This window comes from Choristoneura fumiferana, chromosome 12 (assembly GCF_025370935.1).
Source record: "Choristoneura fumiferana chromosome 12, NRCan_CFum_1, whole genome shotgun sequence".
Lineage (NCBI taxonomy): Eukaryota > Metazoa > Arthropoda > Insecta > Lepidoptera > Tortricidae > Choristoneura > Choristoneura fumiferana.
In genome coordinates this window covers 14,222,305-14,250,219 of record NC_133483.1, presented here as the reverse complement: position 1 = coordinate 14,250,219, position 27,915 = coordinate 14,222,305, and the positions used below count along the sequence as shown (strand labels likewise).

The window sequence follows — 27,915 nt, the reverse complement described above, 5'->3', positions numbered from 1 at the left end:
TGCTAAAACACTTTTATTTGTCTAAAGAAATTATGAATTCTTATTAAAGTTTTCATTGTGAAAACGTTGTCTCCCATTACGAAGAGTAAGTTACTTAATACAATTACATAATCCAACATAAATGGCCGCACAAGCTCAGGTAAACAATAGCTCTTCATGTAATGAAGACCACTTTGTACTAGGACACAAACAACTTAACACTTAACGTAAGAAAAAGTATATTTTTCCAATTAAAAAATGAAGTGAAATGATAACAAGTGGAATGATATATAATTAAGTTTCGTAGCTTTGCGAGAATCTTCATCCTTTAAATATCCTACCTTACTCAGACATAAATTATTAATACTCTGAAAGTAAATAACAGCTACGTATACATATAATAATAAGTATATATAATTATATAATAGGCACAATGGAGACAACATAAAAGGTACACTAATTTGAAACGATAATTAATGAACATTTATATGGTAAAGCCGTACCCTCATAAAAGTACTTTAGTTAGCAACGTAAGGTATTGAATGTCTTATTCACATCACATCATCGTTAATGTAGGGAATTACATAATTATCCAGAGATTCATTGTTCGTCCTAAACCAACTTGAATTGACTTCCTTCAGCCATCAGTAGCTGGAGATGGCGCTGTTACAGAAAATATTAAAATTATTTTGGCTTTTTATTGAAATTGATGCAGGATAAGGGTAACAAAAACATCTATTATTATCATTTATGACAGTAGACTAGTTGTCTACGGAATAATTAATAATACAAAAATATCTTTCATCTATCACTTTTATGAACACTTTCAAAAGTACTGGTCATCTATAGGTTTTATTGGTGCATTTGATAACTTTATAGAAACGATGCATACTTACTTGTGCAATACTTTATCAATCAAGTAATTCTAGGCCTAAGTTCCTAAAATTTATACTGAATTCAATGTCGTTGATTCTACATTTCATAAGATTTATTTTCTACTCTGTCATAAAATAATTTATTATATTTAAATCACGCTTACATGTTACTTTCTCTAAACAATACATTTTATATTTTTCAACATCTACCTACTCTCTATAAGTATTGTAGTAAAATAGTTAATATTACACGATTATTCTGATACTATCTAAACGCGATACTATGGTAGACAAGTAAGGAGTTTAACAAGAACAGTAAATGCTTATAAATGAACTCTACAGACGACAAAATGTTAAGTTTCGTGACATTAAAAAGTTTAGAAAAATATTTCATCCTCTTGGTACAAAGTCGACGTTACCCTTATTATTAGATACCTCATGCAGTCGATTTTCAGTCGTGTTTTTCGAGACGATAAGTATACGTAGTATCGAATTAAATAATAATGCACTTAAATTACGGTAACATAAAAAAATAGTTCCTGTCCTGGGTTCAACAAAGCCTTTTCTTTTACCTTCTTTATTATAAAAGCGAATTCTGCTATTGCACATAGTGTGTTATTTTTATTTTACAGTTACTTTTCTTAATCACAAGATATTTACGCCCCAGTAACAATACACATCTCCGTACACTGTGTGTTAAAGTAAATTCGCAATATTTCAGTGGGCTGGTTGGGTTAGTTTGACTGGACCCCTGTAAATGTTTTTCAGCATATTTGAGATTAGATGTTTCATATTGGTCGATTTTTAAAGTGTAAGACGTCAAAAGGTTAATTTTATTTACTTAATGAGTGAAGAGTGTTCAGTAAACTAACACAACCATCTGCTGCAATATTTCGGCTAAGTACATTTTAATACAACTTGTATTTCAAGAAGTTTGCTTTACTTTGTACCTTTTCACAGATTTCATACAATATGATAATAAAAAGCTAATCAAACACTTCAATAATAATCTCGAGAGATCTCCATTCAACAGCTACAAATCCCACAGCATAATAATTAATATACGTTTTGTGTAGTGTTCCTGGAGGTGTATTTTCTGAGAAATCGTACTGAAACATGCTTCTACACGATAGGCCACTGTCGGAAAGACAGAGATGAAGTTACATATAGTAACCATGACTAATCTCTCTAAACTCTGACATCGGCCCGACCAGTAGCTTAGCATTATAGTTAATTTGTGACACTCAAAGTGAAATCTTTCGGAATTCCTGTGCAACAGGTTAACCGTTATAACTATTCGCATTCAAAGCACACAGCACACATCAACCACGTTAGCTCATGCTATGTATATTATCAAAACACCCTCTATAGCGTAACGCATTCAACCAACAATATATTTTAAATAGTCCTCTTTAAAATTATTATACGCCCTAAAATCCAATTTTCAACTCCATTCTATCATAGATGGCGTTGATAAAGTTTAGCCCACATACCGCTACATGTCATTAAAATAGTCTTAACTGAGTTGGATTATATTTCAATTTCCATTACTCTATAAATGATTATAATTCAAAGAAATACTCTTACTCTATGGCTACAAAGAACATGGCTATAATTTTTATTACGTACTACTCGTTATTAACAGTTTCAAATGTATGCTATTAATGTTTCAAAGAGATGTCCAGAATTGAAGATAGAGAAGCAGATTTGAATGGTTTAAGTCGAAGGCATACCATACACAAACAAATTATGATGAGTTCTTTGGTAGGAGGAGAAACTAACAAGTTTTTACTAATACATTTTTGAAATGTTTGTTTCTGGGCTCAAAAATTAAGTAAGAAGTTATTAAGATGATAAATAACAAAGCCTAGACAAAGCACTAGCGACGGTTTTCTCAATAATACAATTCTGATATTCACTGGGCGCCTATACTAACATCTGTAGGTACATCAGAAGTAAGGGTGCTAGATATACGCTAGATGACGCTACTGAAACGTAAGGATTATGGAGTTTTGTTGTCGATCATACAAGACTAAGTGATCTTGCCAAATTCCTTATGATATTTTCATAAATCGCTTCTATAATTTTGGTCTGAGTCTAAGGGCTTATTGTTTCACCACTCATTGGTAAATTTTGTAACACAAATAAATTTGATGTTTTCTCTGTCTGCATAAGACAGTCTAAACAGCCGAAATTAAAAAAAAGTTATTTAACTTTTTACTCAAAAAGGCATATTATTCAATTCAAGAATATTTAAATGAAAGATGGTAAATTTATACTATTAATTATGTACATAAATATTTAATAACAAAACATGCATGACGTATTTTTGAATGCCTACATATTTGTATGCTTCATGGCGCAACAAAGTGACACTATAATAATATGTATTTTACTCATAAGATCTCTGTTCACATTTACCTATGTTTTGATAAATAGAATGATTGATTGATTGATTAATTGATTATATGTTTAGACAAAACAAACAAAAAAATATCGTTGAGTGGTGAAACAGGCCCTAATACAAAGAATTTGATTTCTTACTCGCTTGCTCTTGTCGCTTAGAATTTAAAGTTAAAAGTTGTTTGATTTAATTAAAGACGAGTCAACAAAAATCAAGATTACTAACCATAACGACGTACCAAGATCAATTGCACCATGACAGCGCCATCTAGTATTTCATGACGTAATCCTTTCGTTCAAATACCGCCATCTAACGTATCTAGCGCGTACTAGATAGATCACTTCACTGCGTGGCGGCGGGCGAAGCGGGCGCCGCATGCCGTAAGCGCGCACGCACTTCTTGGAGCGTTGGATTGGTCGCCGGGTCCGTCTCTTCGGGTGTTTCCGCTTGCTCCAAACGGCGCGCTCGTTCGGCTATAGCTCGCTCTAACTCTGGAATTATAAAGAGTTGCGCTAAGTTATCATTTGAATACGTATTTTTATGTGCTTCGATTATTTCGAGCATTTATTAAATGGAATTTATTTGAATATATTATCGCGTTCAATCAACTGCAGCTCACTAGCATCGCCAATAAGTAGTATTATAATTTTAATACACAGTATGAAACCAAGGTCAAATTAACGTATTTCATTAATTGGTATGCGAGCGGGCGTCTACAAAAACTCAAACTGAACGTCACCACAGACGTCAGGCAGGGCAGGAGCCATTCTTTAAGTCGCTATAAGTTGTACTTTTACATTCTTCGTGCAATACCATTGTGCTACAACTAGCCTGATCACAAATAATAGAGATATTTGTTCAAAAGCGCATTTTTTCTAACCCGTGTTTTTTTTTCTATAGGCACTATTTCAATAACAGTGGCTGCAGAAAAAGCAAATAGTAGATTGTACAACAAGTGCATAAAACGTGCCATTTTACCCGAGACGTTTAAATCCTCACGAGTCGTAGACGAGGATTGATAGTTAAGTTGAGGGAAAAATGGGTATTATAAGCAAGTAATACACTCTAATTTTCACTTTAATTTAATAATTAAACAATCCCTACTAATTTTATAAATGCGTTTGTGAGTATGTTTGCTTGTTTATTTGTTTGTTACACTTTCACGCTTAAAGTACTCAACCCATCGTGATAAAATTTGGTATTGATTGAGGTAGTTTGACACTTTGAGAAAAACAGGATTGGTAATTTCATCCCAGAAAATTGTACTCGTAGTTCTCGGGCGGGCGCGCCTTAAACGGATTCTTAGCAAACAAAGTCGCGGACAACAACTAGTGCTCTAGCACAGCGATTACCTGTCCATGTGCTCAGTTCATACCACATGTAAAATTACGTAAATGCGCCTAGACAATATAAACAGGAAGTGGGTAGTGCTCAATTAATTTATGCATTTTGCAACATGATGCAGTTTCAAGTTGTGCGGCAATTTCTCCCACGCTAGACTCGATCGATCGCTACGGGTAAACGGGAAACAACATGTAATTTCACTTTCATTTAACTTTGGCTATCCATAATCAAGCAATGAACTGTATATAACGTTTACAGTTTAGGTAGTTGGCGTAGCACCCCCTCATTCATATGTTTTCTTTTTTCTTTTTTTTTATTTCTGCCCAACAATAGGTACTGTTTTTTTAAAGTATTACGAGTCGATTTCAATGTTTGTATTTTAGGTATATGTATGTTTTTTTTATTCGACTGGATGGCAAACGAGCAAGTGGGTCTCCTGATGGTAAGAGATCACCACCGCCCATAAACATCTGCAACACCAGGGGTATTGAAGATGCGTTGCCAACCTAGAGGCCTAAGATGCGATACCTCAAGTGCCAGTGTTAGTGTAATGTTAAATGTGTGAAGACCTGATGGTCCCAAATGAATACCAGCGCCGGTCCTAAGGTCGGCTTTATACAGATTTGGGTCCATTTCATGACTTGATCATTCGTATTTTTGTTCCGTGTTCTCTTTGTCATCAATAAATGTTTTATTTCTTTCTTTAAATAAAACTAAATAATTATGTTTGTAATACTTTGTAATCAGCGTGTTTTGAGAGTTACTATTTTTTATATTATGTCAAGCACTTTACGTGATAGGACCTCTATGTTTAGGTATTTGATTTATTTAAATACCTACACTTTTACTTTTGTCTTCATGCACCCAATTTTATTACCATCGTTAAAAGCGGAACGCGTCACAATTCACATCGCTCTGCGCTCATGTATCTTTTTTATCAGTATGAATGCAGACGTGTAAGAATTTATACATGTTTATTTTTTTATAAATGATAGAAAGCAGATCAATAGATCTTAACGAACATAATATTATGTACAGTCGTTACAAAGATATGTATCTACTTATTGACCTTAGTGCGTTGGAATAGGGTAAAAACATACTTGTCTTAGCCTTTGTACTTAGCACTTTTTTGTAACTTTTTTGTATAATAAAGAGATAAACAAACAAACAAAAGATCACCCGCATCATTTTGTCGACTGTACATCAGACAGCGTCGAGACTCAAGACTTCTATGCAGTTTCATTGAGTGACATTTGAGGTGAACGCCCGTCCGCTGCACCTGTGTCATATCATATCGGACTGGACCGGATAAAGAACCTGTCCGAATATAAAATATACCTACCTACAAGCAAATAAACTACCATCTACCGATACCAGTTCACTGCAAACAGAAACTTTTTTGCGAAACATTGCGCGCCAGACTAAATTGAATTTTTTTTGCAACATTCTTAACATATTTTTATCGCAATTTCGATGCATGGAATACTAATTCATTTATTTTTTGGTCATTAAATGACTGGAAAGTATAGTGTCATAATGTCATACATAGGTAAGCGCCACGGCTTAGATTAAAGATAACGCTGTTACATAAAGGATAAAAGCATTATTTAGCATTTTATTACGTGTTATGAAAGAATTGCCGAGAAATACACTCGAAATCTGATTCATACATGAGTAACAGTAAACATATCTATGAATATTTCAAAAAAAAAAATACCTTCATAAGCGAGGAACGTAGTAGCACGTGCGCTAGAACAATCGCTTGAATGCAATACCTACCTTATAGGTACCAATTATGGAATGGTATCGAACACAAACGAACCGGTGTTTATTCATAGTGCTTTCGCCTTCGCCTTTAAGTAAAAATTTCACAATTGGCGTTCTCGATTCCAATATTATTTAATTTAACAAAGGTAGCTTTGGTATTTAGCAACGTTATATAACAAGCGTTATTTCAATATCGTTGCTGAATTTAGCACAATTGCTAATCGCTTTAATTGCCATGTATTCGAATCTTTCTGGCTTTAGCTCCACTTTCCGCAAGGCGTTACCATCTTGACCATCTTGTACCATAGTAAATCATCCAAAGTATTATTAAGATTTCATAACTATAATAATTACTTCAACATCAACCGTAACAATACCGCCAATTATATCGTTAACGTGGATAATTATGATTTGATATTTTGAAACCTAAGTAATAATTATAGCGTGCTTAGTTATTATCGGGTTGAGATTATTTATTTGTAAAGAGTTGTTTACTTAAAATATCAGGTTTTCTGCGTGCGTATTCAGATAAGAAGTAATTGACCTTGACATTTCACCTTTGACTTCTTTAGAAAATATTCTGACCTGGAGTTTCCCTGTGTTCTTTGACTTGATTTAAGATCTGCTTTTCTTTGTGTTTCGAAAGCGCCTTTTGTAGTTCGCTTTTCTGGTTCAGGACATTCTTCCCTCTGAAATAGATAACGTAGAAAACTTTAATACAAGGGAACAAAAGCACATTCACTTTCGATTTGAAAAAGATAAATAGATAGCTAAATATATAACAGAATCGATCGAGCAGGAAATCGATGACGACAATGTTTTCATTGCAAAAACCAATGTCGGACATTGAATAATGGATAGATTATTTAGATTATCTTATCGCGAAAAATACCGCGAAATTGGCGTTAAACAAATAGGCTCTAATCGGAAACGTGAATCTTATCAATTTGTACTCCCTGTGACCATATAAGGTAATGTTTGGTTCGTCGACAATAAACCAATTAACGATAATTTATAATGCTGATAGCAGTGTCATTGTTTGATAAATTCTGTTTCGGATTGTACTAAAATCGTAATAACGCTTAGCTACTACGACTTTTTTTCTACGGGAATTGTTTGCTGAAAGATGTCTTTGAAGACAAAGCCAGAGTGCTAGATTTTAGTAGGCACCACCGAACAAAAAGGTAAGATCACTGATTCCAGGTCGATTTAAAAACCAGTAAGCGCTCATCGCTAATGGTTTTGTTTAATGATTCAACTAAAATAGCTAAACGTGTTGTGCGCACTCTTTTTATAGTTACAAGGCCGAATCGCGTCATAGGTATTTCGATAGTCTCTGGAAGGATAACAGAAAAAACTGAAAATGTCTTTTTGGATTGCTATGAAAACATGTGTTTTGGTTTTTTACATTCTAAAGCGTACATAACTCCGAGGTAATTTAGTTAACCCTTAAATTGACAAAATTGAAAAAGTTCATGATTCAAGCCTCATCGGTAACTTGAGTCCAAAAAATTCTGCATTAAAAAAATACAAAAAGATAGTCTTGAATCATGGTCGCTGTGGTGTACACTATCAATTAAAAGGGTGTAGGTAGATAAGTTAACTAATCTCAAAGTTTATGAAACTTCGTTAACGATGATTTTTTAAATAGACCATGCAAATGGCCCTAGGATGTAGTAATCTTTTAATAGGTATTATATTTAAGTTAATAATCAGTTTTGTTAGACGTTAGATCAATTATTCAGATAAGAAGTCGATAAACAATAAAATTATACTACCACTATTTAATTGAATACAGTAGGACACTTCAGAGATAGATAAGTACTATTATTACACACCAGGGTCTTTGAATAATTCCCACGCGAAGTGCTACATGTAGAATGCATATGTGCAGCAGTTACTTTACTTGACGTCAACGATGTTTTATTTTTCTATTGCGACTCTTGCCACTAACATTGTGTTAATTAATTGTTAAGGCAATATGGCGTGCTTAATTTTAGTAAACCAACTAAATTTCACACATATTTATTTGGACATTAAAGTCTGTAATTAAACACATACTTACATGAAACAAAAACAAGTAGATATTTTTCCATTACACAAGTCTAAAATAAGTAAGCAATCAACAAGCTCAGCAGACCAGAAATTTACGATTGGCTTGCAAGCGGGTAGATGCAGTGGAATCGAGTTGACGTCCCATTACCACGGGTAAATCCCGTCCTAATTACTGACGGCTTTACGGAACGTCGCTGATTGCAGCAGCGGAGGAATGTAACTCTATTTACATATTGGATTCCGGCCACCTTAAATGCTCGTACACCTACATCTACATATATCAAGACTGCAATCAGCGAAGTCTCCGGTGCGAGTAAAAGCTGTAAAACCCAGCCCGGCATCGGCTGCACTCGCTTACGATATCTGATATATCTTCCGATTGATTTTCTGTAATCTGATTGGAGCTAGGTACTGATATCAAATATGTTTACTACTGAGTAAGTGGGAAATCATACAGCGTAAACGATTCAACGCTATACCTTCCGCCGCCTAACTTAGCCTAAAAGTTCATTGCCACGACTAGTACCACAAAAACTACCTATAAAGGTATAATTCCAATAATTGAATAAGCACTATACCGTTAAGCGATTCGAACACAATCCGGAAGTAACGTAAAGACGTCGCATAAAAAAAATATCTCAAATGCGTCAAAACTGAGTATTAAGTAATGAACTTTTAGGCAGATTTATATGGCGCGTGGTAGGTACATCATTTTAATAACTGTTTTTGGTTTTCCTCGAAGTACTCGTAGTACACGAAGAAAAAAGTTAGCAACTGCTGCAGCTATTGGGTCATCATAAGGTTCTCTAGAAAGGCGTTACAACGATGCCAGTCTACGCCTCTGCGGTGAGAATGTCCTATACCTATGCAGTGTTTGCCTCTATGCAGCGACTGCGTATCTATAGAATTGCATTCCCGTTCGCTGGTTCGGAATTGCTTCCTTCCGTCGGGCGGCGCGGAAATAACAGACCGAGGTGACAGCGGCAACAGCACAGTCATCGGGAAATTGACTGAATCAACAAGTAGCGCTCCAAAGTATCTGCTGCTTAATAGAATCCATGTTCAAGTTTTCATTATTTTTTCACTGGTAAAGAAATATTAGTTCATTATCATTTTCTTCATAAATTTTATGTTCATTAAGTAGTGTAAATAAATCCCGACCTTGTGCGTGAATAACCGGGCTGTTATTCAAAACTGTGGTGGTAATATTGAACACTTGTTTACGATAAAATTCATTAGGCTCGTGTTGAGTTATTGGAATGACTCACACGTTTTTAGGTTCCGATTCTTTACTCCGGGAATGTTGGTTTGATACTTAAGCAACACCGAGTATGGAGATATTGCAAAACAGTATATTGCAAAGAGTGAATGTGACATAACGTGCGCTAAACATTTATGGAGTATAAAACAGATATTGCTAAGCTACTGGAGAACCAGGTTAAGCAGGCATTAGCAATTGATGAATAAAGGAATAATATCTATTAAGATAACATTTAACGTCTGTTGTCGGCTGCGAATATAATGAATTCAAATAAAACTCAATTTATTTTATGAACATTGTGGTTAAGGCGACAGACAGATGTTCAGTAATTATAGTGAGTTCACAAGACGAGGCAGGATGTCGTGCACCTGTGCTCTAAGAATCCGAACACATACATTCAGTCTTAGCAAAAAGCCCACATGTGCAGCGCAATGCTCATTCACATCTATAATCGTAGCGATGTTTGTCAAAATGTAAAAGGCTAGAATACGAAGATGAATAGAATCAATATCGGTTACTTTTTACGTTATTCCCGAGTTTCGTTAGTAGGCTGTCGGCTATTCGAGCCCGGAATGTTCATAAAAAGTGCACCCGACTTAGATTCCCAGAGTATAAAAGAATTTGGGCGCCGATACTTATTGTTCAAATAACTCCGTTGAGCATGTTAGAGCATTATACTTAATATGTGGGCTCTTATCTATGACGAAATTTGGAAAAATCAAGCAGCTGTTTAATCTTAAGCCAATTTGTATAACGCCGTAGATAATGTTGATAATATTTGAGTAGTTGGATAATATACTTAACGGCACGTAATGACGGCATACAGTGAAAAGACAATTGGGCCCAAAGTTATCAAAGCCTAAAGTTAAATGACCTATATGCATAAAATTCAGACATAATTTCCATTCTTTAAAAAAAATTGTTATGTAGGTACACTAAAAAAATATAGCCAGGTGGATGTGAATTTGGTTCATGTCATTTTAAATATATACATAAAAGCATGTATATTTCCACTAGCTGTTGCTTGTGACTTCGTTTACGAAGAATTCGTTTATCACGTGCCTTCGCGATCAACGCGGAGGTATCCTTTTATTAATTATGGTAGTCTAATATTATATGTACAAAGTTTACATATTAATCCATATCCATACTCATATTATAAATGCGAAAGTGTGTGTGTTTGTATGTTTGCCCGTCTTTTCATCGTTCCGTCGAAACGGAGCGACGGATCGACGTGATTTTTGCCATAGAGATAGTTCATGGGCCAGAGAGTGACATAGGCTACTTTTTATCCCGGAAAAAGAACAGTTCCCGAGGGAACAGCGTGCGATAACCGAATTCCACGCGGACGAAGCCACGGGCAAAAGCTAGTTTATTTAAAAATCCATACAATAGTTAAGATGTGAAAACGGAACAAACAAACTCTCTTCCGCATTTATAATATTATCTACATATAACCAGCCAACGTATGTAACGTGGATTCGCCTGTTACAAAATGAAAAGCCCGACTTGTCAGTTCTGCACTGCACAAAGCTTATTGAGTGGAAGGTGCAAAGTGCTTCCCAGAAGAGCCCTTCGGAACAATGTAAAGCCTTATCAAAGAAAGTGCTTGAATTTCTTAAAGCAAGGCAATATACGCGCCCCACGCCGGTGCCAGAGAGACAAGAATAAGGAACATAATAATGTTTAAACGATGCATACATAACGGTAATGATACTAATGATGTTTTTTACAGAATCAAATAAATGATGAATGAGCATTCCAAGAAACCATGCCAATTCTCCACCAATAAGTAGGTACTTATTATATTATCAATCACTAACATATTTCTGGCGATGCGGCGGGGTATGGTTATCATTGGCATGTCCATGATTCACACATAATATAGTTTTAACGCAACTAACTAGATATGACAGCGTTCTTGGTATCTTATTCTTATATATTAGAATAGGAATAGGTTAGTCACTTAACTCACTATCTAAATAAAGTTTAGTCTGACTCAATCTACTCAAAAAATTTGTAAGCCATTGCAAGTCCTTTGAAGACTAACGAGTATCTTGGGTTCTTTGGAATAATACATTATCGTTAGGTTTTTTGCGTTCCTAGCTCCATATAACAATATCCATCTGCTAGCTTATCTGTTATTCACCGAATTTTAAAATAGCTGCAATACCTGGTGGTAACGATTTAATAGCATTGTCCAAATTCCTATGCTTTGTGAGCTAGGTATATAAACCTCGCTGTCGTTGAATCATTCCTTCACGCCTACATAAATCTTAAAAAACTTACATTTTCTGATTGAAGAGCAGTTCTCGATGCAAGTCCATGCGCTGTGGGCTGTCCAGGCAGGGGTTAGGCAGCCGTCGGGGGGCAATAAGGGCCGCTGCCCCCTCCCCCTCTTGCACCATCTCGTCAGCTCCCAGGACTGCCTCGGAAACCAGCGTGGGGACCAGGCCCACGCTGCTGGACGCGATCAACGCGCTCCTCGATACAACTGGAAGTACAAACTGTTGATTAGATAAAGTTTTTAAAATATATTGACCGATGTTCTCTTTTAAAGTGGGACGATAACATTCGGCCTGTTTAATCAAATTTGCTATATATAACCCAATCGAATAACAATGTTCGTTGGCGATGACTGCGTACCGATAGCGAATGCTGCTATTCAATTTGACATTATATAAAATTATTTGTAAATACGAAGACAAATTGCGCAGATTTTGTTTTACATCCACGTTGAAGACGTGGGATTTATGCAAACTGTTTGAAAATGTGTATCATTATAACATAAATTATACTTCACAAGACTTTAAAGGTAAGACCTGTACTGAGGTCATTCGCCATCGCCAATAATAATAAGTAGAATGACATCATCTCTTAATATATTTATTACCTATATACATGTCTTGTACACTTGCCACTCTAAAAGGGTCTTTGCAAAGTTAAACTCTTGGCGTTTAGCCAAAAACAAGCAGAGATCCATTAGGTTGCTTTACGCAAATGCATGGTAAGCATTTCTGCAGTTCATCGTGCTTCTGTTGGTTGCGTAACATGAGTAGTAGCAGCGTTATTGGCAGCCTGGAAATAGGTTTGTTTTGGGGTGACCTCGTTTGTTTCGTGTCTGATTGCGGGTTCCCGTAAACTAAGGTTAATAAGTGTGTCGAGGCCTCGCTTCCTCGCCTCGCAGCCAGGAATTATCTGTAGTTTACACAGTGAATTGTCTACGGCACAATTGCAACCCTGCAGTGTGGACAGTGTGGAGTTGTGATTGTGTTTCAGCACTCTTCCTGCTCGTTATCGCGGTAACCACGGCCTCATTCCTGGCACTTTAGATAAACGGAAACGGAGTTATGAACTTTTAAAATTCGTTTTGTTCACGAGCTCGCAGCGGTAGCGGCGTGCGCCCAGTTAAAAGTTGTACTTACTCGTAGCTCGATTTTAGCCTCTTAGCATTGTAAGAGGTAAAAGTAACTTGTTAAAAGATACTAATTAACTTCAGAAAAATATTTAGCAAAAGTATAACTACTTACTTAATGACTTGAAGAATGTTTTGCGACCTTTAAAACGTGATAATTTGTTGAACGATCTTTCAATAAGTGTATTTTACATCGTCATGCAAGAATATTTATAAGATCAACGAACTTAATGTATCCATAACTCTGTACAGCAGCCTTAATCTAGCGAAGCAGGTCAAACTATAGCTCACATCTAATGTATGACATAACAACATAAATTTACATAATGCATACTACCTAATGAGCGCTATCTTGACTTTTCGTTTAAAAAATACTTATTTTTGAAACTTTTAAAGATATTTACTTGTTTCTTCTTTCAATACTTAGATCATTGGTTAAAAATTTCGCAATCGTTACTAAAATATATCTTGTTACTCGTAGATTAAGAAAACATTCGATTAGTTAATAACCTTCTTGGCACGATAATGATTAAGCACCATGTCAAAATTTAATTTGTCATCCAAAAAAACAACAACAAAACATAAGTACTGCGTATTACGCGCTATTCTGTACTCGTATTGAAGAAACTTATGTTTCAAGTATGGCGTTACAGATCCAGCCACAAAATAGATACCTACTATCGTCTATACTATACCACAGTCCACAAAAGCGTCCTTAAGATTTTTCCCGATTATTTTTAATGTGAGTAGATGACACTGAAATACTACAAATATCAAGCATTTTGCTTTACATTGCTTCTTCGAATAAACTTAAAAGTGTAATAAAAATTAAAAAAACTAATTATTTTTAAAAGTCGCTGAACTAATGTTGTTCAGTTTGAGGAGTAGGATCCATGTTAATCAAAATGACATATAATTTAATATTAATATAATTAAATTATCATTTAAATCGTCAGCTCATTATGTTATCGTCTGCACAATCATAACCATAAACTTTTAAATTGCACTTCGAATCTGTGGTGCTGCTTGTTACATGTTGGTCACGAGTAGACTTTTAAGGTGAAGAAAGCCAGCGTTTTATGCATACCTACTAGATAGAGGTTTTTGCTCTAAAATTATGATTCAAAATCTCACAATTTCAGTTTAAATCAGTTTTGCTGAAAGTGCATCCAGCTGCAGTCACAGAATCCACTGAAACTGTGTAAATTTTTGAGACTTGGAACAAAAACGTACGAAGTAAAGTAAACAAAAACATTTTAAATAAAAAAACCTTATTCTCGAATTTTCAATGTTTAAAAAAAAAATCTTACAAACTGCCGACGGTAAGTTACGTACATAGGTTTCTTTTGTCGCAGTTTACCGCCGCGATGACCCGGCCATAAGCGTGTTTTGGAAGTTATGTTATGTCATGCGCATGCGATGGCAGTAGGTACAGAAAAACTGTTGAATACTCGTACGTGCACGGCTTGTCTAATTCCATGTCTATTATGAGTGACGCTACCTTTGGCCCATTTCACAAAGCTACAAGTTACAATTTACAAGCGGTAGTCTCTTTTCAATGCATACTGTTAAACAAAGACTACCGCTTGTAAATTGTAACTTGTAGCTTCGTGAAATAAGGCACTATCTAATGGCGATGATGAAGGCGGCTTAAAATTGTGTACGACTTGATTTATGTAGGACTTACGAAGTCAAAGTATGTGATTATGAATTAAGATAAAAGTGCCAGTCTGCTAAAACGTCTCGTCATAAGGACGTAGTATAACATATCCAAACTACATATCCGTTCCAATTTGTGAGATATCATGTTATAACAAACAAACATTATCAGTTAAATAAAAGTATACTAAATGTCCCATATTTCACAGGTTGATAAATTGTACAATTATTTAAAATGTTATTTAGAACTTAAAAATGGTGACTGTGCCGTGCCCGATTTCAAAATAGGACGGACCCATTTCTCCCCGTGGGGTTCATAAAAGGTGTCAGGGTGAATTGTTGTAAGCGTGGGCAGCAGCGCTCTCTATTGCCAACTAGGAACTCCGGACTCCAGAGCCTATACCTACTACGAAGTGCAAAATTCGAACTTCGTATCTTGCCGTCCGCGTATGCTTATTATATACGAGAGTGAGAGGGACGGTACGACACAAACTGCGATTTTCGAATTTCGTAGTAGCCCCTCAGCACTTCGGTGTAGATAAGGAAAGGGGAAACCACCACACTATTTTCCCAAGAAAGTCGTTATGAAGGCTCACTACTGATCTTCAAGCGACGGCCATGATCACTCCTGTTGAGTGTAGCGACCAAGAAGAGAAACAAGGTAATAGAGTCTAATTAACTGAAAACATATTTATTTTGTTGAGTAATTGCACAAAAGCTTTCTATTTACCTCTTAAAATTATATAAAAAATTAAATTACATAACTTTGTAATATGAATTTACCTACCTACTTCAAATGTTTAACAACTTATTAGCGTGCGTGTGATTACATGATACGATTAGTAGCGACATTCACACGAACCACAAATGTGGGCAATTGACCATAATCCAGGAAATATTATACACTGAAACTGCCACTGCACATACCGGATGTTGCCCGTACCTGCGAAATTACCCTTAGAACAGTGTTAATGCTGGCGGACCGCAGGGAAACTAAATATTTAAAGCAATAAAAGTATTTTCACTTAATCACCTCAAGGCGCCGGCTTATTATGGGATAATGTTAAGACGGACTATAAACATATGAAGACTGCTTACGCGGGCAATGTTTTACGGGTTTTGGCTATGCGTATCATTAAGATGCTAAGTAGGATCTTTAAGTTTAAGAGGGACTTGACAGCAGGTCGATAAAGCTTCTTATTTGTGTGTATGCAACTGAAGGAGCGCCCTTGAAAGGATAAGGTACGCACCAGGCCCGTTTATTGAACCAGCCGCCTGTGAAGGTCGCAGCGTTGCGTGCGTACTCGGGGTAAATTCCCTTTCAAGGTCCTCTCTGGTGCGGGAAAAGTTCGATCTGCATCACCTACGAACGATCGCACACTTTGATGTGGGAACACTAATAAAATGTTGTCACAATAAAATCTGCATCCAATCGTTTCTCTAATAAAAAGTTCCAATTTGCAACCTGCCTCGCTCGTACTGTTCGGTAGTGAATCTTTACACGATAAAGTATTTTTTCTATTAGAATTTTTGTCCATGCTTAGTATTTTCCTGGTTATCTTTCCGTAGATACTATACCCTTATCAACAGAGATATATAGATTAAAGAATTTTGTAACTCATTAAAAAATAATATTTTAAGAGATAAGAGGCGCCTCGGTCAAATTAGTAATTGTTAACCTTTTGACGGTTTGCTGTGGCTTGCTTGAGATAGGGGTGAACAAAAATACCTACAACCAAGTTGATAACCTTCTTTTTTTAAGTCGGTTAAAAAACAATTTCCACAGAACATCGAATATTTTATTGATATCAGGTTACGGAAGCTAAGTAGGGGACATGTTAGTTTATTAAGTGTAACGATTTATCACTCTGCTTGATTACGTTCGTTATGGAAACCATACCTTTGAAAATAGTCGTGATTAATTCAGTACAGTCACGGATTGAAGTTCTGCACGCAGTAGTTCATTTGTAAAATCGATGCCAATCGTCTGACCCCTGACCTATGAGTATTTTTAGCAGTCCATCCCGCTATATTACCTGGGCAAGGTCGGTTTGTTGCTCGTTTGCTGAAACAATTGACGTCATACCGAGTCTGAAGGCTGCCATGTTAAATCTAGCGAATTAATCGCGGAAACGTAGCTTAGCTACGAAAATAGATATTCCGTCAACGCTAAGCTTCTACCTCGTCTACCTTGGGAACATTCAATTAGGCTTTTAATTACTAGTTTTTGCTTCCCACGTTCCCAGTGTATATCCGAGTGAGAAAATGTTCAAGAAGAAACAGGAGTGTGGAGCACTCAGCTCTCTTTAAGATGGGTTGCCTTTGAATACTTTGCCTACAAGTTTTCCCCACAGCTTCCCTGTGAAGGCGGCTCTTACGACGTATGCCCTATTCAAAAAACGTGCAATCCGCGCAAACACTGCACTTCTTTTTATTGCGCAACCTAATTTCAGGTTCCACTTTACAATGTTTGCATCTATGTTGTTTCATGTTTTTTCGTTTGAGGTATTACTTAATAAGGTAAAAAGCTTCAAAGTTTTTTTCTACTCTTGTAGTAACTGAGTGCCTACAAAAGTATTAAGTACAGGAAAACAATATAGCTACGCAACAACAAAAAGTGAACAATGAATTCATTTGCAAAGTCCATTGTCTTATCAGTAATGATCTTTCCTGAACAGGTATAGAAACTGTTTACTTAACATACAGTGTGTGTAGGACAAAGATTGATCACATATTCAATATTCATATACACCTTACCACCAACACTTATATGAAAACAAACACTTTGAAGTATAATTATAACAAAATATTGTTATTGTTGTAACCATATTCTGTCTATGACTAAACAAGTAGTCGGTGGTAATTTAAATTACCTATATAACACTAAAGGCAGAACGTCGCTAATATTCAAATCATAACAAAAGCCATCACTCGATTGTACGCAAGAAGGGTGACACTCTTTCCCGGCCCGGATAACACCGACATGGAAATACCGGCCCTGTTTTTTATGTACACGACCATAGAAACTGGACGTGTACACGAAAAACATGGTCGGTATTTCCATCCCTGTATTATTCGGGCCGGGAAAGAGTGTCACCCGTACACAAAGGATGGATTAGGCATCCATTTATCGTGTCTGGGCCAGATTTACCTCTAGCAACCCTTTAATTTCCATCATCGCCTCAATAACCTTTAACGTAAAAAGCTTTTTAAAAAGCTCTCTGCTTTTATGATCCGCGGAACAGTGATGGAACTAAACATTTTTTTTCTTACACTGTCACACATTAAATTAACGACGTTTCGCACTTGTTTTTTGTTTGGGTAAAATAACAGTTATAACTATTGACTTTGCCGACATGTTACGTACCTATACCGTAACAAATAGCTGTACAAAATTATTATATTTTGGCAGAAGCCTTCACAAAGCAAAATACCTGCCATGCCTATTTTATACACTACATTGTAGTGACTAAAAATAACCAGGAAAAAAAGAAGATGACTAACGAATTCAGGTCAGCATTTTGCTTGATCCCGAAGGACTTTCCGTGACTACATGAAAAGAACCCAGCCATAAAGAGTGGCCAGCTGTACTTATTGTCAATGCTCAATAATAAAACTCTGCTATTTGTGCAATGCAGGTACTATAATTGTGTTTCACAATATAACCCGCCTAATTGACACGTATAACATAGCATGACAAAACTAAACTTTGGCTTGAAAATATGTTTCATACAAAAGAGTATAAGAACATAACAATTAAATCAAAACTATTTACATAAAAAGCAATTGAAATCTCAATTGAGAACTGCAACAGTGGCAACATTATCTACTCTACTTACATAAAGATTGTGTGAAAAGCATATTTCACCGACACACTTTAAATCTAAATCCAGAGCTATGATTATTTCGAAACAGGCGTGACTATTAGACAATAAAGCGATGAGTTTATATCTCGAATAAGAAAAAGTTACGAGACAAATTATTGCTTCAGATTATGAGTCCCAAGACACGTGCGTGTTGGGGTCGGATGTTTATTGCTCATAATGTATAAATGGGTAGGGAACACTTAGAAAGCACTTCACATTGGATATGGAAAAACAATTGAAAGACATATAAGTAGTAGAGCGGAGAGTAGCTATGAATATGTCCACAGTGACGACTTGGCACAAGTGATGACGTGCGCAATCAGCGTTAGAACAAATCCCCCGTGGATGCAACCGCTCAATCAATAAACAACTTCCTCATGCGGGCGTACACGAATCAGTTAACATGATGACAGTTATGATTTCGATATGGCATTTTCCCGTGGGCTCCTTACAGGGGTTAATAAATTCGACCAAATGCATTGAGAAAGCCTGCACTTGCTGAGCTAATGGGCTCAATGGAACTAATAGAACTTCATTGTTTTAAATTAATGATTAACCAGCTTTACTATTTAGGTCATGTTTCTTAGCTTTAATTTGTAGAGTGAAAAAGCCCGAATTATGCGGGTCGCTAGACAAATAAAACTTTCTTGTGGTATTGTACAAAATACCTAAGAGTTTTGCCTATTTAAAACTTTTTTAAAACCTAAATAAATGTATCATCGAAAAGTCCGTACCGCCCGTAGATCATAGTGTATCGAGTGTTTGAAAATAACTGGGGTGTGACTAGGAAAGGGTTGCGGGAGCTTAAGGGGACGTCCCCATTTGATCGTCCGGGCACTATTAGTCCGAAAGATAACCGTACGTTAAAATTTTATCAAGCTCGTGATTGCCATGTGCGGGGCAATAAATAAAAAATATAATGACCCCTTTCGGACACGTCATTTACATAACACTGAACGGATTAATTTGGAATAGGAGATTATGTCGACATACTTACAATAAACAAGTACAAATGAGATCGTTATATATAACGATTCGAACCTTATCAGCCGAAAGTATGCACGATAGCGAACTAAAAGCCTAATTCAAAGGCGGATAAATGTTTACTCACATTCCGACTTCATGCTGAAGTACGCGGATTAGAATAACTATTTTATCTTTGTCATTATTACTTAATTATTACGACTGCTATTCACTATAATTATCTCGTTACATTTATTTCTGATACTATTTAGCTACGGCATTGTGTATTCAAATGGTCTCTACCAGGATCAGTAAGGTTTGACGAGGCCTACGAGACCGGTGGCAGCCTGTGACCCCAATATTGTGTTCAAACATGGTGTTGTCGACAGCCACCCACCTATACTTATACAGACTTATAGAAATGCGCGTTATGCGCGTAGCCCACCTAGATACATAAACAGACTTTATGAACTTCAACCGCGCCTCAAAATAGGAGCTGACCACTAAATACCATGTGGAATGTTCCAGCTATTTTATACGCCTATATTTTTATTCGATAGGGGATCTTTGAACTTAAATTTGGACTTGGTACGAAGACCAATGTCTTCGTACTGGTTCTTGTTAACTATATATGCAGGTTATCATTAATTAAAGGACTTAATACCACAATTGGCACAAATGTTCTGACAAATTAAATTTGGACTTATATCACAAAATTTAATCCTCTTTATATTGGATTTTGGTAAATTACGTAAAACTTCAAGTTTCATTCATAAATAATATTGACGATGACGAATTCATGCAGGATATTATGAATTACGTGTTTACAAGAATTTCCTCTAGAATCCAGTCAACACTTGATTCATATATATACGAGTACATGGTGAAATCTAAATTGTAAATAGAAATATTTTTTTCTAAGTCCATATGTGACTAATAGTTACCTCCGTTGATAATTAGTTTAAATAAAATCAAAATAAGATCGAGGTTAATTGCCATTGTATTATCACGTGATGTTATAATTTTTAATATTCTACTAGTTTCATAAACTCTACATTACCAAAGTACTTTAGCAACGAAAGATATATATTTGTCTCCACTATCTTATCATTATCAAATAAGTATTTAGTCGTATTTTTATTATCACCGACACGGAATAGAGTCGCCTTGACCGATCCTTTACGAAACATGTTCTATCGCTAACATGACAATTTCGAGTATCAATCAATTGAGAAAGAGCAACTTCTTAAGCAAGAACCAAATTTGGGGCACGGCGATGCGAACGCCATTTTCATTAATTTGATGGTGTTCATGCATTTCGCGATTAATAAGATTAAGTTATTAGTAAAGAGTCGCTATCGACATTACGTCTGTAGGTTTCCTTATATTTTATAGGCGTTCCTGTCTAGTACGATCTGAGTTTCATAGTTTTCACTACCGTGTGATGTAGTTGTAGCTTACTGCGCGTGTAATTCAGCTACCCTGCACGTAGTGTGTGCCGGCGTCGTTCCGGGGAGGCTTTAGCGTCGCGTGCCGCGGCGGGGGAGCCAGGAATATCGAATTAAAAAATAGTTGTCAGTTATTACGACGCATTGTTAAGTATGTCAGTAGATTTCCCTGGCATGAGTCACGGTTGGAAAATGTATTTAGTTTAACTAAGACTATGTACTTATCCCTAATTACAGGTTGTGTAGCGTAATGTGTAATATGAAAAAAAAGGTAACTAACTATTCAATCAGTCACGCCAAAATGTATATAAATACGACCATTCAAAATGTTGCAATAAGTAAATACTAAATACTGAATTACAAGTCATGTGTTTGTTTGGAAACATAATGATAACAAAACAATGGGCAGATATGTTACCGACATGTCAGTATTCAATAATAACAACCAACAGTAAGTAAGTATATTTTTATTTAGCCCGCTAACATCAAACAATGACCCGTTCTAAAAACCAAACATACAAACAAACATTCCGCGCCTACTGTTGCACCGGCAGTAGCATTATAAACAAAACAAATGAAAAGCGATCTTTCGACGTTCCAATCTCATTATCGAAGTTGTACAAACAATATCGATAACAATAGTTGCGGACATCCCTTCGGTGGTGCGTTCACGGGCAGGGCACGCAGGGCGTTGACCCCGCAGACGGAGCTTTTCGCGTCTCGCCCTACTTGCCCAGCCCGCGCAACCCGCCCGCCCAACTCGCATAATAAACATACGTAATTTTTGACGATACGAAAGTAAATAAATAAACATACTAGTACAAATAAACCAAAACAACATTAGAACCGAACGTATTCTTGTCACCTTTTTCGTTTAAATTGTAATAAAAACTATCTAACGATCTATCTCCATTGACGAAAGTTAACTCTCCTTAATAAAATTACAACGTAGTAAACAACTTACCTCTAGTTAAGAAATAACACGCGATCGTGTTCAAAGCTAGTCGATAGGCGACAGATCAATAAGAGATTTCTCACTGCAAAGACGAAACGCAATAACGAAGAGCTTCTACGTACACATTCATTGTTTCTTTGTCGCTGGCAAAAACAACTTCGAGGAAAATAGTAATAAAGACTATTAACGGTTCCCGTGCCTCGGTTACATTTCTGTTAACACATTTCCTTCGCCGGATGCACTGAAATACGTTTCAAGCTACCACTCGGCCGAAAAATCGTGCTCAAGGACTGCCTCGTGTCGGAAAAACGCACTTGAAATTATGTAAGTGTTCGTTGAGTGTACCTTACTCGGCGAAGTGCCGAGCATTATGCTTAAAACTGTTGCTGCTGGCTTGGAAATTTAAGAAATATAAATACGTAAATAATACGTACCTAATTACACATAATACATAATTATCAGCTCGCTTTTTATACGGAGATAACTTGTGGATCTTGAAAAAGAGCCCAGGCAGCGGCGGCAACGGCGTAGAGCGATATAATAGCTACTTTTGGCTACTTTTTGTGAGCTTTTTTTTTACTTTGGGACTAGGTCAATTGGTGTGAATTGTCCCATGATATTTATTTATTTATTTTATTTATAATAGGTATAACCCATAGCTAGCCAGAAAGCCATTCATTAGTCACTAGCACAAACAATTAATTTTTATTATCTCGCTCTAAAATACGATGGAAGAGCAAAAAAGTCAGACCTAACACGAACAGAGTTATTTATCGAATGTGGTGTTAGGTCTCTCACGACACGCGATACGTTCCTACTCCTAGTTTTCTCTTGAATCCAGGCGGATCAAAGCTCTACTCCGCACTTGATTCCACTTTCCCTTTCAACGCATCCAATGGCGCTTAGTTTTTGTAGAGCTTGTGTTCTGGTGATATGTATCATCTTAGGCCTCTAGGTTGGCAACGCATCTGCAATACCCCTGGTGTTGCAGGTGTCTATGGGCGGTGGTGATCTCTTGCCATCAGGAGACCCACTTGCTCATTTGCCATCCAGTCGAAAAAAAATAATTAGGTGTATGTAGAGACATCTGAAAACCTTATACGACGCACATATGTTTTCTTTGCACAGGATATCCATTAATCTAAGCCATCGATTCTGTAGACCCCATGAAGGCTGAACCTATATATTATGGTATGGAATAAAAGCCTGACACAATTAATAAGAAGGATGGAAAGTAATAAAATCCTAGCAGTTGGATGAAAATCCAATTCGCTTTATGAAGAATAAACAACAGCAAACATGGCGTTCTGCATTTTTATTCCAAACTTCTTCTTTTTCCAAAATTCTTATAATGAGTTATATTATGTCGTGTGTCGAATGACTAAAACATGACAGTATTTTTCTAATGTAACTAACTGGTTCGCTTCGCTCTCGTTAGAAATGCCGACAAACGCCTAATGGACGTGTCGTAAGACAATTCCACACTTTCATAAGAAGATGTCATTTGCGGATATGTCGTCTCCTCTAATGTATTTAACTTTCCTTCGTGCAGATTAGCTGAGATTACAAAGCTTAAGCCAATAATATAAGTAATCGGTTGAGTGGCTGGAACAGAAACTGGATTTATTTTCTAAGCCAATATCACTTTCAGTGCTCAAATATTTCGTACGGCAAAGTTTTAAAACTGTCATTGCAACAGTCTGTCTTTTGTAAATATACGTAACGATTTATGCATCTCTAATAAAAAGGGATACGAAACACATTGTCTACCCTTTTCGGCATTTACATTAACAAACGTGTGTTCATTTATTTAAATTAACAAATACACTTTCGATGCATAAATATGAATTTATAATATTCATCATGAATATTACTTAATGCAATCATGATTGGGTTCGATTTTTATTGCAAGTCGTAAATATTAATTGCGAAGTCCAATTCAGTGCAAGGACATCTTTTACTCATGATCAAAGATAGCATGTCACAAAACTATATTGCTCGATCAAATCTCACTAAAAAAAAAATCTGACAGTAGCTGTAACTGTTACTTGGTCCTTTGTAAACTTAACTTTGTAAGCGTAGGTAAACATAATTATACCACGCTATGGCTGAACGCAACAAATCAAACAATCGTATGTTTCAAGATATTCCCGCAAACGCCCTACTTCCTCTATAGGCCAATAATACGTGAGAACTCACGGGTAAACAATTTACGTGTAATGTTTCAACCAAACTGGCTCTGTTAATTAATAGTACGACCGACTTTAAAAGCACGTTAGTTCTATTTTCTCTTCCTTGCTGCTACTTGTCGTAAATACAGGGATGAGTTATATAGAGAGCGCAGTCAGTAGTCTAAGTAAATAAAGTGTTAGGATAATTAATTTTATTGCCAGCTATTAGTTTAAATGATCTAGAAACTTCCTACAGCATAATGCTTAAACAACATATGGCTAGTCGACTACACACGCTACTTTAACATGATGTGGCAGGAATGCTTAGATTTCTTAATTCAATACAAAGTAGCTGCCTATGTACTATATAAAAAAAAACATATAAAGAAAAAATCTGATTTCACTCACTTTATTACGTTTAAAGTGTGGGGGGAGGCTCCAATAGAGAGATCTCTCTCCAGGCAGGTGTTATGCCTGGGGACCGAAGTCCGAAGGAAGAGCGTCGGAACTTGTATATATGCGACCGGACTTCGGTCCCCAAGCATAACACCTGCCTGGAGAGAGTTCTCTCTATTGGAGCCTCCCCCCACAAAAGCAATAAAAAGGACGAGGTACTCGGCATTTGTCCCGACCCTCTCAAATATATGGATAGCTTCATTAGTGAAGAAAGTTTACGCACAGTTCATAACTAGTCGCGTATATTCACGGCTCGGAGTACACGCTATATATGTAGTGCTACGAAAACGATTGGCTAGAATAGAAAGCCTACCACCCATGGTGCTAGCAGCTTATCCTGCGATCCCTGTCCCCTTTGTCCGGCTCCCGTGCCAAATGCCGCGAGCTGCATACGTAATGCACCTCTGTTTTGTCCACAATGCGATGCACAAAAAGATAAATGTAGAGCTTCCGCATAGCGAGAAGTGACCCATCATTCCACTCTATATAATTGGACAGAAACACTAACTAAAAAAGTATGATAAGTCATACATTTTTAGTACATTAAATACTTTTCATGAAACTCATAACATTACGTTTTGTTCAATTCTTGATCTATTGCAAATTGACCAAAATAAAAACACCACATTTTTTTTAATGTTAATTTTTTGTAAAGTTCTCGAAATTTCCCACATATCCGTGTATCATACTTAGGATTCCATGACGTAAATGGCAAAACGGAAGCCGTCAAAAGTCGAGGCATGTGAGTCTGTTACAGTTGAATGAGTTCAGAACCGTTTAACCCAGAATGCTGCCGTGATTTACTAATAATAATGTTTTACATTAAGTACTCGTACATTCAAATACCTATTTACTGAAAGATAACCGCAATTAACAAGACTCACTTTGTATCCCTTACAATTGAGCCTCGTACTCCTTGTATTCATATGCGGATGAGAATAACACGTCGTTATACAGAAACAATCAACAAAGCTTGTCCGTGACACCGACGATCGGGGACTCAACGCTCGTTATACCTCGAATACAAAATATTTATGTATACGCCTCAAACAGTTACTCATTCATTATTTATTTATTATCAGGCAACTTATGGGAAGCAGCTTCGCTAACCAGAATGATGTGGACGTTACATTTTAACACGTATCATTAATACCATACCAATACCAATTGAAATATATTGCTACAGAGCAAATTAAGTTTTTAGCGTCATTAGCTTCAAGTTATTTCGTAGTCAAACTTAATTACGGATTGGGATGTAGGTACATAGATGTTGCGAGACCAAGGAGGACCTTTTCGTTAACGATAAACGGTCTGATGAATAAAGACAATGGAGGAATACGCATATTTTGTAAATAGGAAGGCTTTTAAGGCATTTAGACATGCAAACAAGTAAAGTCTGACATAACAAAGGATATCAGGTGACCTGAACCGAGCTGAGACTCTCGCGCAGTATGTCACCGCGATCGGATATCGTAATCACGCAGCGTGAAAGCGTTGGACAAGTGCTTTTGTTTATACCGAGCTATTAGTACGTGTGCCAAATGACAACGAGCCGTGTTGAAACGCCGCTGCCCGATTGAAAACGCAATACCATAATTAAAGTGTCAGGTTACCGTACTTTCAATCGTAAACACCGAGGCTAATTAGGATATGACATGGAAAGGTGACACTATGGAAACTTTGATGAATGCTCACTGATTTGAATACCGTTTTCGTAGATGGCCAGTTTCTCCTGTATGGATGGTGCAGCTTTACGTGGTCCTTCGTCGCGCATGGCGTGGACGGATGCGTGGCGAACGACTAAATGCCTCGCGCAGAAGCCGGCAACGTGTCACGGTCACCTAACAGGATTACCTGTCCCACTGCGCAGGTGAACTGAATAATATAGGCCATAAGGCCCTTGAGTCTCTTAACTGGCTTACCGGTAAATGTTGGGCGAACTTCGTGTATCGTTATGGCCCCTAAATTAGTTTAGTGTCGACTTACCCTAACCGCAAATCTATGTTAAACGGATTTCCTACGCCAGTATTGCCAGCTGGCTTTACATTCATATAGGTCAATGATTAGGGATTGTATGCCAACATTATTCATGATGTTTTTTCTAGAGATAATTTACTTGACGATCAACAAGCCTCGCCAGCTAAACAATGCAATGACGCATTAGCTCCGGTATCATTTACGTGGAGTCTGTGCGTCGAGTCAAACATGACATTTCGAGTAGTCTACTCGTGTGATATGGGAAAAATAATAATACGAATTAAACTTATGGCTTTGCCACAAGAATCATACCGTCAACGGACAGATTAGAAAAATTTTGAGCACTTGACAAACATTATCGATATCGAAAGAAACTTGAAAACTAGGTAACCACTTTGATTTGTAAGAATTCTTGCTCTCCTATTTCTGTTTTTATTAGGGTTCCGGAGCCAAAATGACAAAAACAGAACCCTTATAGTTTCGCCATGTCTGTCTGTCCGTCCGCGGCTTTGCTCAGGGACTATCAATGCTAGAAAGCTGTAATTTTGTACGGATATATAAGTAAACTATGCCGACAAAAAAGTACATTAAAAAATATAAAAAAAAATTTTTTAGGGTGCCTCCCAATAGACGTAAATTGGGGTTGATTTTTTTTTTTTTCTCATCCAACCCTATAGTGTGGGATATTGTTGGATAGGTCTTTTAAAACCATTAGGGGTTTCCTAAGATGGTTTTTCGATTCAGGTATTAGTTTGCCAAATATTCAAATTTAAAGTGCAAATTTTCATGAAAATCGGTCGGCCCCCCAATTTTTTCGTAATGGCTACGGAACCCTATTTTGGGCGTGTCCAACACGCTCTTGGCCGGTTTTTAAAAATGTATACTAGCTTATGCCCGCAGCTTCGTTCTCGTAGAAAAATTAAAACATAAGCTACCTTTTTATCGAAATATGTATAGTTATCGTAAGAATTTCGAAAAATATAGATGCCTTCTTAGTTTACCTCAATGATCTTCATGAAATATGTCTGAAATATTTTAAGAATCTAGTTACCTACTGTGGTTAATGTTGTACATCGTCTATCAGTCAGTCAGCTCCTTCTTTTAAAAATATAGATTTGCTAGCTAGGTATGTATGTCTTTGGAAGAAGTAATTTTGCCTCATCATAATGTCTAGACTAGAATATCATAACGTGCGATTTATAAATTTGCGAAATGTTACCTATTTGTTTTACTTGTATTATTTACTAGCCTTTTCCCACGGCTTCGCACGCGCGTGGACCATTAGGTCTACCAGTGAAGTGAAATGATTTATTCAGGCAT

At 36.6% G+C, this 27,915-nt stretch overlaps 1 protein-coding gene across 2 annotated transcripts; it reads right to left on the bottom strand.

The window, feature by feature from the left end:
* LOC141433417 (protein FAM107B) lies at positions 1-26,410 on the bottom strand. Of its 2 annotated transcripts, none has more exons than XM_074095448.1 (4): positions 26,326-26,410; positions 11,975-12,179; positions 6,955-7,058; positions 1-3,749 (listed from the first exon to the last, which is right to left on the bottom strand). In XM_074095448.1, exons 1-4 carry the CDS (start codon positions 26,390-26,392, stop codon positions 3,601-3,603), a joined length of 525 nt encoding a protein of 174 aa, XP_073951549.1. In that variant the 5' UTR covers positions 26,393-26,410; the 3' UTR covers positions 1-3,600. The 2 variants fall into 2 exon arrangements, with proteins under 2 accessions (XP_073951549.1, XP_073951550.1); XM_074095449.1 differs by lacking the exon at positions 26,326-26,410 and adding an exon at positions 18,599-18,635.
* Positions 26,411-27,915: the final 1,505 nt, after the last annotated feature.

What these genes read in the sequence shown, in the direction of transcription:
- LOC141433417 (XM_074095448.1), bottom strand. Translation starts at nt 26,392, where the DNA reads ATGCGCGACGAAGGACCACGTAAAGCTGCACCATCCATACAGGAGAAA. An exon ending in ACTGGCCATCTACGAAAACG is followed by an intron (nt 12,180 to 26,325) that starts GTATTCAAATCA and finishes TTGTACTTCCAG; the next exon opens with TTGTATCGAGGAGCGCGTTG. An exon ending in AGAACACAGGGAAACTCCAG is followed by an intron (nt 3,750 to 6,954) that starts GTCAGAATATTT and finishes TTATAATTCCAG; the next exon opens with AGTTAGAGCGAGCTATAGCC.